Source organism: Phragmites australis, chromosome 5 (assembly GCF_958298935.1).
Source record: "Phragmites australis chromosome 5, lpPhrAust1.1, whole genome shotgun sequence".
NCBI lineage: Eukaryota > Viridiplantae > Streptophyta > Magnoliopsida > Poales > Poaceae > Phragmites > Phragmites australis.
In genome coordinates this window covers 6,543,189-6,563,362 of record NC_084925.1, presented here as the reverse complement: position 1 = coordinate 6,563,362, position 20,174 = coordinate 6,543,189, and the positions used below count along the sequence as shown (strand labels likewise).

The 20,174-nt window shown below is 44.3% G+C and overlaps 1 protein-coding gene, 1 long non-coding RNA gene and 1 pseudogene across 3 annotated transcripts; 2 read left to right on the top strand and 1 right to left on the bottom strand.

The window, feature by feature from the left end:
• Positions 1-244: 244 nt before the first annotated feature.
• LOC133918607 (palmitoyl-acyl carrier protein thioesterase, chloroplastic-like) lies at positions 245-5,686 on the top strand (annotated as a pseudogene).
• Positions 5,687-7,961: 2,275 nt separating this feature from the next.
• Positions 7,962-8,937, top strand: LOC133918606 (uncharacterized). Its single transcript, XR_009909798.1, has 2 exons — positions 7,962-8,377; positions 8,601-8,937. It is a non-coding gene; the product is annotated as an uncharacterized LOC133918606 (long non-coding RNA).
• A 1,663-nt stretch (positions 8,938-10,600) lies between these two features.
• LOC133918605 (ABC transporter G family member 39-like) lies at positions 10,601-17,442 on the bottom strand. 2 transcript variants are annotated; one of them, XM_062362559.1, is made up of 23 exons: positions 16,874-17,441; positions 16,581-16,701; positions 16,388-16,476; positions 16,218-16,302; positions 15,947-16,106; positions 15,790-15,866; positions 15,647-15,697; positions 15,479-15,569; positions 15,083-15,384; positions 14,720-15,001; positions 14,161-14,638; positions 13,986-14,089; positions 13,734-13,893; positions 13,526-13,648; positions 13,333-13,442; positions 12,911-13,243; positions 12,511-12,801; positions 12,342-12,425; positions 12,112-12,245; positions 11,797-12,024; positions 11,531-11,702; positions 11,179-11,433; positions 10,601-11,089 (listed from the first exon to the last, which is right to left on the bottom strand). In XM_062362559.1, the coding sequence occupies exons 1-23, from the start codon at positions 17,203-17,205 to the stop codon at positions 10,829-10,831; spliced, it is 4,323 nt and encodes a 1,440-aa protein (XP_062218543.1). In that variant the 5' UTR covers positions 17,206-17,441; the 3' UTR covers positions 10,601-10,828. The 2 variants fall into 2 exon arrangements, with proteins under 2 accessions (XP_062218543.1, XP_062218542.1); XM_062362558.1 differs by having other exon boundaries at positions 14,720-15,384; positions 16,874-17,442.
• Positions 17,443-20,174: the final 2,732 nt, after the last annotated feature.

Here is a 20,174-nt window from a genome sequence, read left to right as displayed (position 1 = left end):
CGTGCAGCTTAAACAGGCTCGTACATGTGTTTGGTTGCTCGACTGGCTCCACGCATGCAGCTGGTTCAGTTTGACGGGCGTTTGGTTGGCTGCGCACGCTCACACGAGATAGCTTCCGCAGATGCAAAAGCACTGTACAGCCTGGCTCCGCGGATACGGATGAAATCCGCGTTTCTCACGAGCCAAGCCGGCAGGAGCCAGACTCGGTGCATGCAATGTGCAACCATCCAAACACGTCCATAGTGAGTGAGGCAACTCATGTAATAGTTAGGCTAGCTGATCGGTTCTCCGAATCTGTTTGGTATGATGAGGCTTCGGACGTGATCCCGACCATCATTTGTAACAATCAGTTAAATTAATATAACGCTGCCCATTTAAAAAAAAAAAGTCCAATCTCCCCAACTCTCGCGACCCCGACGCGGCGCGATCGCAGGGGCCAATGGCGGCGGCGCGAGCACAAGGAGGAGGAAGCGGCTCGGCGCCCCCCTAACTCGTAAGGTTCGTCCCCGCGGCTTCTTCTCCGGCGTAGTTACCCTCTTCTGTACGATCTCCCCCACCCCCTCCCCACCGCGAATTCTTGGTGCGTGTTGGTTACATGGACGATGCTCTCTTTTCGGTTATTTTTTTATTCACCTTTTGGGTTGTTCTTGGTTAACGAGAAGAACCGATGATCTTATTTGGTTTTGTTGGAAAATAAAATAACAGCTCGGCTCAAAAGCTCCTCTCAAAAAAGATCGAAAGGGTTCACCCCGGTGCTGCTAGATGGATTCGTCGAGCTATTTCTATCTCCAACATCCCTATACAGTCGATTGATCATAAAGTTGCCACCTTTTCGGAAATCTAACGCTATATTCCTCTAAAATTTAGCTCGAGTTCCCCCAGCAGTTCGGTGATTTGATTTGGCGGCGGAGCTGTTCGGTCGTATCCATCCGTACCTTACATGGCCGGCTCCGTCGCCTCCTCGGCGTTCTTCCCGGCGTCGCCGGCGCCGGCTTCGGTATCCAAGAACACCCCTGGCGGGTCGCCGGACAGCCTGGACGTCCGCGGGGACGCCGCCAAGGCGGGCGCGGCGAGAGCCGCAGCGAGGGCGCGCGTGCACGCCGTCCCCAAGGTGAACGTCGGTGGCAAGGCGACGGTGACTGACGGTGAGGACGAGCCGGCCCGCTCCTCGGCGCCGTGGACGTTCTACAACCAGCTGCCCGATTGGAGCATGCTCCTCGCGGCCATCACCACCATATTCTTGGCCGCCGAGCTGCAGTGGACGCTGGTCGACTAGAAGCCCAAGCGTCCCGACATGCTCGCCGACACGTTCAGCTTCGACGGGCTCGTGTTCCGGCAGGACTTTTCCATCCGATCGTATGAGATCGGGGCCGACAGGACTGCGTCGATAGAGACGCTGATGAATCATTTACAGGTGAGTTAACTGAAGCATTAATCATAGCATCTGATTGTTCTTGTATCCTTGTAGGTGCATCATCTAGGATGCTGATCTTGTTGTTTCGTTCTGTTTCTGGGTTCAGGAGATGGCACTCAATCATGTCAAGAGCGCTGGGTTGCTAGGTGACGGCTTCGGTTCGACGCTGGAGATGAGTAAACGAAGCTTGTTCTGGGTCGTCAGTCAAATGCAGGTCCTGGTCGAGCAGTATCCATGCTGGTACATATTGCAAAGTGTCCCATTCTTGTTATTTTGAGTTGTTTCAGGCTGAACTGGCTGTTTTTTCTGGCTTTAAGTGATAGCCTTCTTCAAGTTATGCTAATAATGTGGAGTTGTCAAGCTTACCAGCTAGGGGTCACTGTGGTTTATTGCTTTGGTTTTTACTCCTGTCGCGAGCTTGCTGTACCACGATAGGTAGAAAGAGGAGTATAGAACCCTCTGCTGTGGTGAAGCGATTGTATGACATCTTTTCAGCATCTTCAGAATGTTTGATTGGAAATATCATAGTGATGTGTAGTGTTGGTGAGAAATTAAGGGCGGAGTATCCTTGCGAAAAAATATGAAACTTTTGCATGCTTCAATCTCAATCTTTCATTTATAATCAGACGGATGACACATGCTCTCGCTTCCTTGCCTTAGAAGATCCTGGGCTGGAGTAGCTAGCTGCCTAGCTTGAGGAAGCTTTATTTGGGGATTTACATTTCTTGGCGATGCAGAACTGTACCTGATTTGATTTTGACATGGAACCGTGTGATTAGTTCATTGCACACTATAAATTTCTCATGTGGAGCTTCTACCTCATTCATTGGTGGTCTGGAAGTCATTGACGATAATTGTGAAAGTGATATTTAAAAGTAGGTATTTGATGTCCATTTTCATTCCAACCTCAACTTGGAAAGCATTCACAATAAAATTTTCCTTCTTAATTTGTTATCATCTGCGGCCTAATTAATTTTGCAACCTTGGTATATGTGGCAAAGACATTTGTTTCTGTTTTTTGAAATTAACTGTTTGTTTTATTCTTATGCAGGGGCGATACTGTTGGCATACATACATGGGTTAGTGGTCATAGTAAAAATGGAATGCGTCGAGATTGGCATTTACATGATTGTAACTCAGGACAGACTATACTGAGGGCTACAAGGTTTTCATCTTGATGTTATCCTCGTTTAAATTAGTCACATAACATCATAATTCATAAGCATTTACTACTTGACTGTTCCTCCCTGCCATATTTCTATTAATCTATGCACTCAAATTAGTTCTTACTTCACAGATCCACAACATGTTATATTCTGTCATTTAGCCATTTGCATTACTGATATATTCTCCTTATTCTTTGGCCAAATGTGTAGTAAATGGGTTATGATGCATAAGCATACTAGAAAACTTGCAAGAATTCCAGATGAAATGCGGACTGAAATAGGACCATACTTTTTTGAGTGCACTGCTATTGCTGATGAAGACAACCGAAAACTTCCAAAACTGCCAGACCATGGTGATGTTATGGCTAGGAAATATGTCCAAACGGGTTTGATTGTAAGTATTCCACACGCCGTTAGTTAATGTCCTATGTTTGGGTTGGTATTGTTTCTTAAAATTTATGCTTGTTAGTATGTAATGTAATGCAGCCTTGATGGGCTGACCTTGATCTCAACCAGCATGTCAACAATGTTAGATACATTGGGTGGATTCTTGAGGTAAAAACAATATTACCTTTAAGCTGCATCTCTATGGTGTTCTGTTTATGTTTAGGTCCCTTGTTTGGATGACTGGATTCTTGAGATTAATAAACTGGTCTTTGCGATGTACATAATATTAATTACCCTGTTAATTGTGTGGCTGAGTAGTTTTTAAATATACTGTTGTCAATTATTTGGATTTCTCGCATTGCAGTTGAGCCTATTAATTTATTGGCAACTGATAATATTGCCACTTTACTCAGAATTCGAGTATTTATCATCTTCAGATTATATGCTATTTAGTGATTCCCTAAAGGTGTCTGCTGTTAGGCATACGCTTTCGTGTATAACAAAACATTGAGAGGTGTCTCAATGGCAAATGAGGTCTCGGTCCTCCTTTCTGTCTTTTTGTTGTTTGGGATGTATGTCTAACCTGTTAGTGTTGACGGGCAATAAAGAAATCATGTATTTGTTTTGTCTCAAGATTTTAGGAATCATACTGTTTTCGGAATTTAAGAAGCATCCCTTGCTACAGCTCAATATTATGTCCTAAAACTATAATTAGGCATAACTGTAGATAACATCGCACATGGCCAGGCCCCAGATGAGTATGCAGTATGTTTGTTGTTGCTACCAAGGTGTCCTCTGTGCCTACCTACTTCAGATAGCCAGATGCTGTTTGATAGTTCCACTGTTTGTCCAAATCTATCATTGTTGCACAAGTGGGACATGGAATGCTATTTCCTGATAATTAACCTGTTCGATTGTCACTCGGTACACAACAACACTTTGTAATTTTCTGCCTGTGCCCTTGATCTAAAGCTTAACACTGGAATTCTTGTTTGTAGTTTTTAGTTTTTTTAATGCAAATCTTCTACTGCTTGCACGACCTAATTCTTCATCCAATCTTAGGCTTGCATGATCGATTTCAGAATAGTCTATTGAATGGTCTTCTTTCCTGCTCATTTAGCTCTCGTAGTTTGTCATAACTCTGCTCATCCTTTTGCTTGTGCTACTTGACATTTCGCTAGTTCACATAATCATGTCGCCTGGTGTTTACCTCTTTTTAGATGAAAGGATCATTCCGACTTATATTGAAAGCCGCAGGTAAGCAGTTTGATGACAGACTACCAGACTCGAACAGAAACAAAAAGATAAAGGTGGGGTTACCAATGCTCTAGTTTCATACGCCGAAAAACTCAACCCCCCTACTAAGTGAACCACCTGAGCAAACAGAGATAGGATCACAGAATATTCTAACCAGAAGGATAACAAAAGAGTCCCAGCTCCAGAACACACAAATCCCACACAGATTTCACATGCAGCGTTGCTTTTTCGTAGAGATTTGTCTCCTCAGCCGTGCGGAGCTCGTCACCGTGTCTTCTTCAGTTGTCGTAGCACCTTCCTTCTGATGAAGTCCATCGTCAGCTTGTCTTTGGCTTTGAGCAGAACCCACCACTGACAGAAAGATATAATGCTTCTGGTTTACCTTTTCCATTGACAGAAAGATATAATGCTTCTTTGCTGTACTTTTAACCTTCCTCTGATTTGTTGTACTTGTTTTTCGACCAGAGTGCTCCAATCTCCATCTTTGAGAATCATGAGCTGACCAGCATGGTCCTGGATTACAAGAGGGAGTGCGGCCGAGACAGCGTGCTGCAGTCACAGACCACGGTGTTCACTGACTGCACTGATGGGTCAGGAGAAACAACCCTGCAGTGTGAGCATTTGCTGTGCCTTGGGTCAGGGCATACCATTGTGAAGGCACGGACTATGTGGAGGCCAAAGAGAACCAATGCCACGGGAACAGTGACTCCAGTCTCAGCTGGCGAGTTGTAACTTCATGAACCTGATTGCTGGGGAACAAGTGCTTTGTGTTCTTTACTGGGAGCAGACTGACGGCATGTCACTAATCTGATGCAACTTACAAGACCAAGGTTATATAGGAAGAAAGCCGTGGGAAGGCGATTCGAGAAGAAGGCAAAACAACAAAGTATGTTTCTCTTCTGCATGTATGTTGTTGTTTTCCTATCCTTTTCTTTTCGAAAACTTTGGATGGTGGGCACAGTTCTTCAAGTTCACCAAAGTATGCTTGGCGATCGAAAATGTAGCTGCTTAGCTGCCTCAGTATGATGCTGAAGTGGACGCTTCCTCATCCTTGTTGGCTGGAGGGCTATGTTTATCCAGTAAGCCCCAGTGAGCAGTGGGCCCAGTCCAATCGCATTTCGGACAAACAGATTCCTGATTCTGTATATTGTATTTGTTCTATAAATAAGTCGAGACATTCCAAGTTTCCTCTGGCTGCTGTGGCCTGTTCAAATGTGGGTGTCTGCCGAGCTCGCCATTCTTGAAGTCTAGTGAAGCTTGCGACTTTGGTGAGCTGAAATGGACAGCTTAACGTGCCCTTTAAGGAGTTGTGATGGCTGTAGCTATTCTTTTTATCTTCGATTGACCTATGTGCAATGACAAAGACCTCAAAATAATTGAGACTTAGTCTTGATTGGTATTATTCCTTCTTTTTATGTACCAAGTTGTTACATTGTCCTTAATTTGAAAAAGGGTTCTTCAAGTGCTGTTGTCGCTGTCTTTGCATGTTTTGGGACCTGAATCTGTAAAATGATACTCAGGGTGTGTTCATTGCCTGGGTCCTGCCATTAGGACATACAAGGCCACATTGGCCTGTAAATGAACTCATTTTTCCCTGGTTCTTTGCCTCCAGAACTGATACTCTTATCATAACACTTTCCTAATTGTATAGCCTGGAAAGTTTCTGAATTACATTTGTAAATCTTAGACTAAAAGATAGTCCAGCAACATGGATCCACTTTATAATTAGGTAAATGATATTAGTTTTACTCATTGTTCTTTTCCAATGTTTATGACCGTGTAACTTGAAATACCTCTCAAAGTATTATGCCCCTTTGGAGCACCAGAATTTTCTCCTGTACTGTAGCAAACAAACTGTTTCCTGATTCCTACAAAGTTCTTGCGACGAATAGTCTCTTAGTTTTGCAATGCATCATTCAACTCCAAACTGGACATAAGAGATCATGTCTTCAATCTGGTACGTCAATGTCAGGTGCTTTGATTCAAAATGATCGTAATCAATCTTGTACATTCTAACCTGATACTACTGAGGTAATCATATAATATTCTTTTGCAATCAGAACATGATTTTGTTGATGAACATGCATGTCCATATCGACAGGTGGCAGTCTTGGAGCAGATTTCGTGCAAATCTGTAGCGCTGACAGAGGCGCAGTGCTCCAGCTTAAGAAATCAAAATCAAGGATAAAAATTCCTAAAAAAAAATGCATCGAGACACCAAAACAGCCAATTCACCAGGAGGTAGCAGCGTTCGTTCTCCAGTTTCATTGGAGTCTAATAACTTCATTTGACAATTCTGAGTAGCAAAATTATCGGTCTAATAACTTCACCTCATTTGGAACAATGGAATTTAAATCCCTCCGGAATTCCTACATCAATCTTGCATTCCAAACAGGGCGATATTACGTTGTAGACAAGTTGCTGGGAAAGAGTTAGAAGGATTAGTTCTACTTCAACTCAGACAAAGAAGAAAAATATATACACATGTACTGTGACCAACATTCATTCTCCATGAGATATGCTGATGCAAAAAGATATTCTCCGAACCCTGACCGTTTCATGCCAGAAAGATCAGCCATGTTATGCACCCACGCACGGCAGCTTATCTGATTCGTTCAATACATCTGGCTCGGTTGCTACATGGACACCTCACACCCATAATATTAGGCCACATCATTTCGTAGTGCTGGTGCTCACTGAGATTGATGCTTACAGCTAGTGGAAACTGGGGCATAGATGAGTCACTGAAAATAACATCTGAAAATAATGGTGCCACCGTATATGAAAATTCAATTTTTTAGAACGCTCATTGAACATGAGCTATTTGTGGTCTTACTTTGAATCATGATCCACCTGATATAAAGAGATGGTAGCTGAACCATGTTTTTTTAGGGGGCTTGGATGATAGCAAGGAGCTATCACTCATTTGGTGGCATGTCACCTTGATAAATCTTAACCTTGGATTGTGGTTGATGAATGATTTGCACAGAAGCTTACCTAGTTCCCTAAGAACTACAAGTGGCACGAATGGGCATAGAGCTCGGTGGCGAGGCACAAGGATGTGATCGAGCCCACCCAAATTCGATTCCCGGATGTCGCACATCCTTGATTTGGCCTTCAAGAAAGGCCCCGGGTAAGGGGGGCGGTATATATAAAAAAAAGAACTACAAGTGGTGCAAAATCCTGTGCATGCTGCAGACATATGAATCGCCTATCAACCTTCCTATAAGCCACTTGTTTTAATGTCATTAGAAATGCCAAATTTGTAATATATGTACCATGCATTTTTTAAAACAAATATTCGTACCAATTGTATTTTTGTCCTGTAAGTTGGCTGCAAGTTAAGTCTTTGATACAATAAATTTGGCACTAAAAAGTACAAATCACCATACAGTAGCTGAAAGCCTACAAACCTGCAATCCGATCGAGCAAATTAAAAGCTGATGGTTTAGATCATTTTCGCACATTGAATCGCAATCGCGTTCCTTCCCCTGTTTTTGCTATTGAGATCTCTGTCATTTTGGCGCCAAGTCCCTTCCATGCCGCCTTTAATATGCAAATGACGCTTCTTTTGAAGCCTAAACGACCTAAAAGTCTAAAGCTAATGATGTGCCAATGTAAACGGCAAGTTAGGGGACACTGCCTTTTCTTTCCATTTGTTGCAACTTGCTAATACGCTGTCAAAGGCTATTTATCCACATCACTCTCTCACAGTGGAATTTGAGGGCATCTTCCAAGATTACCTAGCTAATAATAATCTACCCATAGCTTAAAATTGGTGGGGAGCACGATGGTTGCGATACGAGCTTATCGTTATGAAATTAGAGAAAAATATGTAACAATAATGCACTGTCAATGCTGTTTTCCAAAAAAATTTTGCACTGTCAATGGCTGTTGGAACAATCTGACAAGGAGCAAGGGATTAGGTAAGGTAGCGCTCTAGCCAGCCTTCTTGTTATATACCACACTAGAACTGGTGCAAGAACAAGACACGCCTCTTCTCCACCCTCTTTTCAGTAGATCATAACTTTCCTTTCTGTCGAGAGGAAGAGGCGGCAACGATGGACGAACCATCGCAGAGCGAGGACCGGAAGCTGTCGGCCATGGAGCATGTCAAGAAGCGCCATGAGGAGAAGGGCTTCCTCTATGCCTGGTCAGTGATATACCACATGCTACTACTCCCCCTGTTTTTGCTGCATACAGTAGCTTCAGTATCAGTGTTCTGAAGTGCACTAGCCACCTGCAACTGCAATCATCTTGTCATCTTCACCATCACATGTTCTGCGCAAACATCGAAACATATGTAGTTACACATGCATATGAACGATGATGAATCATGCATAATGTTTGTTTGATTTGTTCTATTTTGTTTGCAGCTTCTTCATGCTGTGCTGCTGCTTCTGCTGCTACGAGGCCTGCGAGCACTGCCTCGAGTGCATCTGCAGCTGCGGCAAGAAGGACGAGTGAGATCAGATCAACCAACTCGCTGCCGCGCCATGATCGATTTGCTGTGGATATGTTTTCAGTTGTGAGTCGTGATGAATCTGGAATTGTTCGTCGAAATAAAACATGCTGCAATTCTTGGCTTTGCTGTGTAAAGTGTTAACTATACGTTAACCCCAGTAGTGTCTGTGAGTGAGTTGAGTGAAGCAGCTGTGCTTGTGACTGTAAATTTGTGACTGGTTTGCCTTGTCAGTGCACTAGTATATGTTACAGTCCTTGTGTGTATACAGGTTGCTTCTGTTCGTAGATGCTGCTGCATCTTCAGGACTGACACCATTCAGTGGACAGATGCAGACATGCAGTTGAGGTTATGGTGCGATCTGTCGCTTATGATGCGCTCTTGCTGCGTTCCTTCTTCACAAATACTCAATGCAGTCTTACACCATCCTTAAAAAGGTTGCAGTTTTACTTCACCAGGGGACAAAAACAAAAACAGGGGAAAAAGAAGGAATGGTTGTTCACTTGTTCTGATCGTTCGATGATATAGTTTTGCCTATTCATACTTATGTCCTTTTTATTTGCCCCTGAATTGTAGATTTTGAATTATACAAATAAACGGTTAAATTCTAAAAAGAAATTCTACAAATATATATCTGTATTATGGCACAATCCACAACTCACTTAAGATGAGTTTCTATAATCCACAATTTTCGATCCAGAATTTAAAGGTGAAACAAACAGGGACTTAGCCACAGCGCTGCCTACCGTTCTTGCAAATACACCGGATGTCAATCGGAGCAATAGGAACAGGACGTGTCGCTTAGGATTTGCCACCCAATTTGCAAGCCCTTTAGATTTCGCCACCAGATGCACGAACTCTTCTATTCTAGAATATGGCATGAGTTGAAAGACGTGCGGATTTGGTGGTAAATTCTGAAATCTCTCTTTGAAGACATTCCTTAAGCATGACATGAACATCTTAAACCTTTTACCATAGAAAGCTAGAAACCGATGAAACGAGAGAAATGAATCAAAACTGGTAAACCATTCGATATTCAAATATTGTGCAAAATCTGTCTTTGCATCTTCCCCAGAAAACAATTGTTCAAAAACTCTCTAGTATCTACTTCATCACTAGTCAACAGAGAATTTGTTAATTTCTCCGGGAAAAATCAAAATCGTTTTCTCATTCTCCACCTCCTAGAGTGATCATGCACGACCGGTCCTCATCCAACGGTCATAAGAGGGTCCAGTAATCCAGTTGAACTGCCCCCCAGAGCATCGCAAACCCCCACCGCGCCGGACTCGCGCAAACTCCGAGGCGGCCGGCGGCGGCCTGGGTAACGGAGCTCCAAACCCTTGCGTTTCCGGCGGCATGTTTCGCGCCTAATCTGCGGTGCCGGCTTCGTCTTCGCCCTGCAAGTATGGGCTGCAGGAGCTCGCGCAAATGCGAGCCGCAACTGCAGTTGCAACGCGATGATGTGCGGTAATCTCGTGCCCTATACTTCCACTGGTCGGTTCCTAGCTGCGAAATGTGATCCGTTTTGTGTTAGAACAAGCGTGCGGATGGGGAGAGATGCCGATTTGGGATTACTTGATGGGGCTTGTTGCCTTGTTGGTAGAGTTTGGGCATGGGATAAGCAATCTTTCGGAAAAGCTGGAGACAGAAAAAAAGGGGGAAAAGCTTGGTACATCATCCCTCTCTTGGACAGTTAGATGCACTCTACTTTGCTGGTTATAGGGGCTCTATGTCTATGATGTGTAGCTCCTGAATGTTCCTCTTTAAACTAATTTGTTTTGCTAATGCTCATGGAGTTTCTCGAGTATCTGTCTAAAATGTTCTTCATCGTTATGTATGCAGTGCATTGTTTTTTCTCATGTTATTTTGTCATGAACTTTTCTTTTGGAGGCCTACAAGGGTACAAAATTTGACTGAAAAAATTTACATTGAACTCAACTATGCACAATATACAATTTACATATAGGCTAATAGGCCCCCTTTTGTTCTATACAGGCCAAAGTGATTGGACAACGATAAAAAGATGTTAATTGCCAAAAAATGAAACAACTATATATACTCTCTCGATATCTTACATTTCTTTTGTGCCTATATGCTAAGAGGGAGCTGAACCAAAGCTGAATTCTTTTAAGGTGGCTTCTATTATCTTCTCTGGAAGTTGAGGACTTTGATGGAGAAGGCAAAGACAAAAGCAAAGAGAACGGTGAATCCAACAACTGCAGTTGCTACATAACCTAAGTGGTCATGCCTGAATCCAAAGAATCTGTTGATGAAATCTTTCACCAATTCCCCATCTTCCAGCTCAACATGTGTGATATCTCCAAATTGTGAGGCCACAAGTCCATAGAGTGTCCAAGCCACCGGACATGCCCACGAGTACCATCTCCACCATATTGGTATCCTCTGCAAGCCAGCCATGTATGCTTTAGCATCAACAGTATAGGCAAAATTTGGATGTTGCAATGTACAAGGAGTTGGTCTAGGACACTTACCGGTCGGGGGACAAGGAAGCCGGCAAAGATATTCCATATTGCGTAGAATGCAGTTGAGACTATGGCGGCAATGTCACTGTTTGGTGTCATGGCGACTGCCATCATCCCGTAGAATGTGAAGTACATGAAGGTGAAGAACATGAAGAACATGTACCAGAAGAACTTTTCAATTGTCCAGTCGAATCCAATCAAGCTGTAAACGATGAGACCATACACGACGGTCTGGAGGAAGATGTGTGGTATCTCAATAAGAACCTGTTGAAGGGTTAAATTGTTAGAACTCAGAAGTAGATTGAAGGAAGAACAGTGCAATTATTTCCTTTTATCCAAAACTTCTGCTGTGACCATGTACCTGTGCAAAAGCATAGGGGAGAGCTGAGTACATTCCAGCAGCCTTTTCTCGGTAGAATACTGTTCTCTCAACGTCTACAATTGGTTGCACGGTTTGGCCATTCTGAATTCCAATGAAAAGAACTGCTGCATACATGGATCCCAAAGCATTGAACAGGTCCTGTCTCTTGCCACTAAAAAGGAAAGATGAAGTACAAGTAAGTTTCTTTGTTACAATATGCCGACATGGATCAAGTCTCAATTGGAATTCTTAGCGAAGGTACTTACATTTTCTTGCCTAAGTTCAAGAAGATGGTTCCAAAGATGAGGGCGATAACTGTTGTGAAGAAAATTCTAGTTGCAGTGTATGAAGGATTTCTCCAGTATGACTTGTGCTGCTTCCACAGGCAAGCCATGCATTGTGTGATGAAGGACTGTGAGTACTGCGTTGGGAAGTACAAGTCCTTGGATCCAGGAGGAGGTGTGCTTAGTTCACTGATCAAAGTTTTATTTCTCCTGCAATGATGCAACCCAATCAGTGATATGAAATGCGGCACAGATAAAGCAGATACATGATTCTGGGATTGATGTCACTGAACATACCGGTATAGGTCAGAAGTTCTGTATACTTCAGCAAAGTTGACCCCGAGTATATCTTCTTGAGCCAGGGTGGTCACTTCCAACATCCATGTTGCAGGGTTGTAAGTGTCCTTGATTTTCTTCACTCCTTGTACTCCCTACAATTTGAAGCACCAAACAAAGTTACCACTTACCATGCATGTCATAAGTTGGAAGTTGGATGTTTTGTTCAATAGGTGAGTACTGAATCATACCTCAAAGTATTCAATCAGATGGCATGAGTTGTGTCCCAAGGGGCCGACATAAATTTCTTCACCTCCCCGTTTCATCAGAAACAGCTGTAGAAGTTCAAGAATGGCATGTTAGTGTTAATACCGGTTCAAGAATGTCTTCTACAGTTTTCTTATCATTTCTGCAACTTACCTCATCAAAAGCTTCGAAGATGTCGATGCTGGGCTGGTGGATTGTGCAGACAACTGTTCGTCCAGTGTCGACTGTATTTCTGACTGTCCTCATCACGATTGCAGCTGCCCTCGCATCTAGTCCTGAAGTTGGTTCATCCATGAATATGATGGATGGGTTGGCAACGAGCTCAACAGCAATGGTGAGCCTCTTCCTCTGTTCGGTGGATAAACCATTCACTCCAGGCAGTCCCACCAATGCTCCCCTCAGTGGTGCGAGCTCGACGAGTTCCATGACTTCTTCCACAAACATCTGTGTCCATGAAGTGATCCAATCAGCCAAGTACTCTAGTTATCAGTTGCAATGCAAAAATGGTAACGGGCTACTTATGAACTATCAGAATGAAAGTCATTAAACCTACCTTTCTTGCTTCCGAGTTAACTTCAGGGGGCAACCGGAGCCATGCTGAGTACACGAGGGATTCATAGACAGTGACATGTGGAGAGTGGATATCATTTTGCTCACAGTAACCAGCAATCCGAGCAAAGGTCTCTTGCTTCTTTGGGTATCCAGAGATGCAAATGTCTCCTTCAATGTAACCACCAGTTTTCCTTCCCGCCAGCACATCCATCAGAGTAGTCTTACCAGCTCCACTGACGCCCATCAATGCCGTAAGGACCCCCGGCCTGAAGGCTCCACTTACACCCTTCAACAGCAGTAGCCGGTCTTCAGTAATACCTTTGTCTTTCATTTCCTGTCAAAGATTCATAGAATTAGTACTTACTATTTAGTGTTATCAGTTTCTGTGTTAAAAATAAGACAGATCTTCTGATTTATGCTCACCTGAGGCATGTCCACGGAGTATTTGATATTGTCAAAGGTGATTGACAATGGCGTAAATGGAAGCACCATTCCTCTCTTCCTGGTGTCAGCTCCTGCGATTTCTCCTCTTCCTGCATTTGTTACATGTTACAAGGATGCAACAATGGTGTGTATTATTTAAGGCATGTTGCACAAGAATCTGCTTATGACTGACCATCAGAAGGCGAATTCTCGGAATCTCTTCCAAGAGGCAGCAGCTCAACATTCTCACCGGTACGATTTACTTGCTTCTCCCTCAGTTCCTCTTCAGAAACAACAGTCTGACCTTTTCCAAGTGCTGTTGTCACAAGAATGATGTCAGTGCCAAACATAAGATGTTTTAAGTGTGGATCAATTTATTATTGGGCTGAGGAGGTACTCACGGCCAAGCCAGTCGAGGAACAGTACGAAGAGTACATTGAAGAGCATGATGTATCCAAGCAAGGCGCCTACACCGATCCAGTACCAATTTGGGTCTACAAAGATGCCGCGTGCTGTTAGGATTTGGACACCGAGCGTGTCGTTGCTTTCTGTCCTATTAACCTGCACAAAGATTGACATTGTTTGTCAGCTCAGTTATCAATCTGAACTTCAGAGTGATCAGGATTGGGTTGGTTCAGAAGTCATTGCATTACCGTCTGCCAGCTGTGGCCAAGGAACTCATTCACCGCTATGGCATTCTGGGCATACATCAGAGGGGAGCACCAGTAGCCCCAAATCCACCATTTCTTGATGTTATCTGCAGAACGAAAACTCAGTCCCATGCTCCTGACGCTATATGAACCATGAGTGAATGAAGACTTGACTTACCTCTTGCTATCAAGAAGCCACCAAGAATCAGAAGAACAAGCTGAGCAAATGACCCAAACGTGTCTGCAACAACCATTTCTCTTCCTAATGCAGCAAGAAGCCGGAAAAGACCAGATGCCATCTGGCTGATTAGTACGAGCAGCAGGTAATGGCGGAAGAACCTTTCGATGCTTGGATCAAAGCCAATGACATAGTAGGTCATGCCAATCCACACAGCGCATTCCAAGAATGATATTGGGATCTTGAGCACCCATGTAGGCAATGCATATGCCCATGATGGATAGAAGAGGAGGTCCCTCTGCTTATAAAATATCGGCAGCTTTGCAATGCTCATGGCGAGCTCAGCGAAACCATTGAACAAATGTGTGACTAGGCCAAGGAACATTGCACCCAGAAAGATCACTCCATCTTCGACGCTGCGTCGATGCATCTTTGTGCGCAGGAAGACCGTCATTGCAATGGTTCCAAGGATTATGAGCTGGTACAAATATGTAACAATTCATCCGAATTACTATCTGAATTTGGAAGTAGAGAAGATTTCAGGAAGCAAGATGCATACCTGGACTACTTTAAAGATGTAAACAAACGAGTTCCTCTTCATCAGCAGCCACTCCCTAGAAAAGCATGCCCTGAGAAGCTCCATCTTGCTGATGCCAAACTTTGACGTTGTGAGAGCAGCAGGGTGGTTCCTGGTTCGATCGAAGGGCACCTTGAGCTCCGATCCCAGCGTACGCCCAACATGGAATGCTTTGAATGCCTCTGCGAAGTCATTGACCGAGATGTACCGATATGGCTCGTCTCTTCTACACCAATACTGGTGTTGATCCTTCCTAGATGTAACCTGTGATTTCACATAGAACAATGTTAAATCGGAGTTCCAAGTCCCAACGTGCAGTAAACAGGATTCTGCTGGATCACTCACTTCTTGCAAGAAGTCTGCAGCACCTTTCCTCTCAGGACATCTGAAACCCATGGTCTCAAAGAACTCAAGGACATTTTCTCGAGGTCCCTGGTACACAATTTGGCCCTCAGAGAGGAGAACAATGTCATCAAAGAGCTCATATGTTTCAGGTGCAGGCTGAAGTAACGCGATCAGTGCAGTGCCACCAAGGATGTGGACCGACTGCCTTAGAGAGTTGACTATCTGATACGTCGTGGAGCTGTCCAGACCGGTGGAGATTTCGTCCATGAATAGCGCCTTAGCTGGCCCAACAAGCATCTCACCTATGCAAATTCAACGAGTTGAGAAGTCAGGTATTTCTGTCAGGTTCAAAGGACTTTATGCACAGATCCTTCTTTAACTGCAGATTGCACATACCTGTTGTGACACGCTTCTTTTGTCCTCCTGATATACCTCTGATCATAGAGTCTCCAACCATTGTATCTGCACAGATCTCCAGACCCAGGATCTGCAAAAAGAATGCAATTATTGTTAGGGGTGTATCGATTTCTCTTGCTTCTTTTCCTTGTATTGTATTTTACTGACTTTGAGGATGTAATCTGTGACCACGCTCTCCTGACCTTCCACGGAGATGGCCTGTTTGCACAGAAGAGCACAGTAACTTTGAGTACCCCTTGTTACTTCCAATGTAAATATAAGGGTTTGATTCAAATTAAATGACAATTTACCTTCATGTAAACATCAATATCAGGATCTGGCTTAATGTTGGCTTCTTTTTCCCTTCTTGAGAGTTCAGCAAGCATATCTGTAATTTAGAACACCATAAGAGTCACTTCACAAAAGGTGAAACAATCATCTCTCCTTTCCAGTGCCCATGTTACATACCGTAACGTGTTCCGACTCCTTGACATCTTGCAGAGAAGGCCAGTGTTTCGCGTACCGTCATTTCGCCGATGTGGAGATCGTGCTGCCCGATGTATGCCGATGTCCGCCGAGGGACAAACTCATCCATGTCATGCCCATTGTAAGTCACCCTCCCTGACACCTGAAAATTTCCATTACAGGTTCATCCATGTTACAACTTTTCTCTCAAGTAGTTTTTTTTTGCCTGACACTCAGAACAACTCAAATCGAGAAAATACGCAAGATGTGGTACCTTCAGAGTTGAGTCAAGTTTCCCTGCTAAAGCTAGGAGAAGACTGGTTTTCCCAGACCCAGGGGGGCCAAGCAACAAAGACATTCTGAACAAATTCCACATCGTAATTAAACTCCAATCTACAGTAAAAAACTGAAATATTGTATTTTTAAAAGCTCTCGATCTCTCACCTGCCGGGTCTTATGATTCCACTGATGTCATGAAGGATGGAGATAGGCCTCTTCCCGCTCGAAACGATGCGCAAAGCACTCAATGCATCCTGAGATAGGAACAACACACGAGAGTCAGAAGCTGAAGCAACTTGACAATCTGTTTCCATTGCTAGGAAGTAGGAAGCACGGAGATGCCACTGCAAATGCGTACCATGACTGTGTTGGAGAAGAAGTTGGTGAATGTGGGGATACCCCGGTTGCCGACGTACGCCTCTGCGTCGATGTTCAGGTGCTCAAACCGCACTTCTATCGTCGGGTTGTCGATCCCAACTCTGCGAGGCCAAGAAAATCATGAAGAATCGACTGCCATATATATCCATGAAATGCTCGTTTATTATGTGCTGCAGAATCAAGCAGTTTTCTGGTGCTTGTGCAGATCATTCTTCAAGTGATTAGTTTTCTGAAGTGATCAAAGATTCAAGAAGAACTGAAGCGAGTGCTCACCGCTCCATCCGGTCACGGAGCTTGACGAGGAACCTCTCGTTGTCCTCCTCGGCAGTGCGGATGAGGCGCTCGATGAGGTTCTTCCGCTCCGCCATGCCGAGCCCCTGGATGTCCACCTCCTCGACGCCGGCTCCCGCCGCCGTGAGGATGCCTTTCCTCATGCGGTCGTATGTTGGCAGCTTCTCGATGGCCGCCCACCGCAGTGCCTCCTCGTCGTCCTCCTCCCTCGCCGACCGCCCGAAGGCGTTGCTCCTCCCGGATGCCCGCCACGAGGACGCCGTCCGCCGCATGCTCCCGCCCGCGATGCTGCTCCCCACCCGCACCACGTCCATCCCCCCTATCCTGGTACGTACTACAACCCCAGCTCGGCCCTCCTCTCTTCTTGATCCCTTCTTGCTTGAATTCCTTCTCCTGTATTCTGGTCCTGCTTGATTGAGGGGTCTCTTCTCCTACCTACCTTGCGTTCTTGCTTGCTGCTCTTGTGGTGAAGAAGAAGAAGACGAGGAAGGAGAAGAAGAAGACGAAGAAGGAGAAGAGCGAGTTGAGTACTTGAGTGTCTGCGGTGAGGAGACGGCGATGGGGTATAAATACCTGCGCGCTCTCGTGCCCATCTAACCGTCGTTTGGCAAGGTGATTAGCGCTTGCTTGCTAATCGCTCTTGGTTGGCGAGGTGGCGTAAATAGTTTGACCGTTTCAACGGTCTCAGCTGTTCGCGGCTTGGCCGGGCGCCAATCGCCTTTCCTGACCCGGGCGCTACGGGCCAAACCGTCGCCGGACTCGTGTGCGCCGTCGATCCGCGGATCTGCGGCTAGGGTTCTGTGTAGATCACTGCACAGTGGCCTAGGGAGGGTATTAGAGGTGTGTTTGGTTATCTGTATGGCTCAGCCTGTATGAGTTGAGACAGGCTGAGTTGAGTCAGATTGAGTTGAGATAGGCTGAGAAAATGTAATAGAGTTTGTTTGGTTGGCTCATATGCTTAGCTTCGCTGAGAAGAAATTGTGTTAGGTTGTCTGCATGAGTATATGTTGCATTATAAAGAAACTTATTTTTTTACTAAATAATCTAGGATTTAAAATATTTTTATAAATTAGTACGTCGCAGGATAAGAATATTAGTGAATTTTTTATAATTTTTGGAGAATTTTAATTAAATATTAATTTAGATTTTTTTCAAACTAATTAAAATGGGTTGCTAATGAGCTCTAGTTTGCTAAAAAACGTTTAGGTTTTTTGACCTCTCTCGTACCTCTAAATAAAATCAAAAGTTAAATAAAAAAATCATGTGTACAGTACTTTTGCATCTCCCAGCCAACCCTATGAAAACGACCGATTCCGACGTACGCGCGGAGCTAGGATGGGCGAATGCACGTGCATGAGCGGATGCAGTCTCGACCGGCAGTACCAGCAACCAAACACCGAGCGAACGGCCAACGCCTGCACGTGTGGAATCAGGTCGGCGCACGTGCAGGCATCCAAACACGCTCTAGAATCATCTGACTTTACTCGAAAACTGTTACATAACTAATCGAAAAATGTGGCATAATTAATAGAAAACGTTGAATAGTTATGAAACCGGAAAATGTTATATAACTAAAAAAACGTTAAACACCAATAAAATTGAGATTCAATCTTACACGTTGATCGTAGATTAGATGGCTCTACGCCGTGACTCCATGTCCTGATCTCCTGGTGAGGGAGCTTGGCTTCGTACGGCAAGGGGCATGTTTGCTCAGGTGAGGTCAGCCGTGCAGGTGAACATCAGTTTGTGGCTGCATGCTGTTTACTTGTTTTGCTGGACACTGGACTTCTCTTTTACCTAGCTTCTGGACTCCACATTGAAGGAACTGTTGTAACAAACTGAGGCAGTAGAGATTCATAGAATGGAATCGACACTTCTTTCATTAACTTGATGTTTATTTATACACAATGAATGGACGTTATGTTCACTCTTACCAATGGATGGGAATTACCGCCGATGACGATTTTTTTATCATTCAGTTCGTAACAGGAACTGTGGAACTGAGACTTGTTTGCTGGCTTATGTTGTAGCAATATGGACAAGTACTTTTTTTTTTGGCTAACGATATAGATTATGGATACAAGTATTTCATCCTGATAACCAGGAGTGCCATATAGTAAGGGCATTTCCGTACTAATCTTATGTTAAAAAAAGCTTGTACTATAAGATCATCTCCGGTAGCTATTTTAAATTCTCATCCTCAAAAATACTATTACAGTATCCCTTATTTTTTTTTTATCTCTAGCAGCTATCCCATTTCCTACCTTCTATTCCTCATTTTCTCTCTCCGATCCCACTGTCGGACTCTGTAAACAGTACTGCCAGTGTTGCGGATGCTACAGTAACTCCGCATATTTACAGAGCCATATCCTCTCTGTAACACTGTAACTCACTGCACCGATTCTGCTGGAGATGCTACAGTACCGTAAAACATTGTAGCACCGAATCTGCAAATTTGAAGGCTCTGCTAGAGTTAGCCTAATAGAGGCTACTGAACATCGGTTTTACCTCTCTTTTTAAGTACTGTTTCTTTCTTTTTTTAGCGAGATAGGTTGCGTTGGATTTCTAACTGCTTGCTTGATATGGCATTGGAGTTATCAGTTATCTTTGTCTCTCATCTCACCACACGTTGAGCAGTAGTGGTACACTAGTGCGTGTGCTAGTTCTTTTTGTCTTTGAACCGAGACGTCACATACTTCACTAGGAAGAATAACGAGTTGATTGCAATCGCCATTTCACATTGCCGTCATGTCGAGGATAGCCAACCCGTGAGTGCTAACGTTACAGACCTCGCTGATCAAACAAGTCAACAGGGCGCGGTGAGTGCTCGACGTCAAGGTTCAGAAGTGGTCAAGATGGGCCTGCGCCAATGACGACGTTGACGGCGCCCGTAACTAATTAAGGAGGCAGCAATCCGTCTCTCTCTCTCTCTCTCTCTCGGTCAAACATGGCCTGCTCTTGAAAGTCTCTGGAGCCTGGACCGACTTGAAGTGGAGCAGAAGCAATGCATGCAGTTATCCTTTGTTGAGAGGGTCACACCGACAGATCCTGGTTGCCATGGTTGACGTGATTGAGTTCGGATGTGGGCGGTGACCCAACTCGCCGGCCGCGGGAGAGGCTACGACTTCAAACTTTGCCGGCGTTTTCGTTGCCACTCGCCATTTTCTTGGACAAGTAACTCAAATTTGGGCCGCAAATTCCATGGAATGTGGAATCCCACATATTTGCCAGTAATGTGCTGTCTTGTGTTGTGTTGTATCCTGGCAAAAATAAAGTGTTTTGC

Excerpts from the sequence above, each read along its gene's own strand:
- LOC133918605 (XM_062362558.1), bottom strand. The coding sequence starts at position 17,205 with ATGGACGTGGTGCGGGTGGGGAGCAGCATCGCGGGCGGGAGCATGCGG. Across the intron at positions 16,477-16,580 it reads TCTTCTCCAACACAGTCATG|GATGCATTGAGTGCTTTGCG; the intron begins GTACGCATTTGC and ends TTCCTATCTCAG. Across the intron at positions 12,426-12,510 it reads TCTTCGAAGCTTTTGATGAG|CTGTTTCTGATGAAACGGGG; the intron begins GTAAGTTGCAGA and ends GAACTTCTACAG.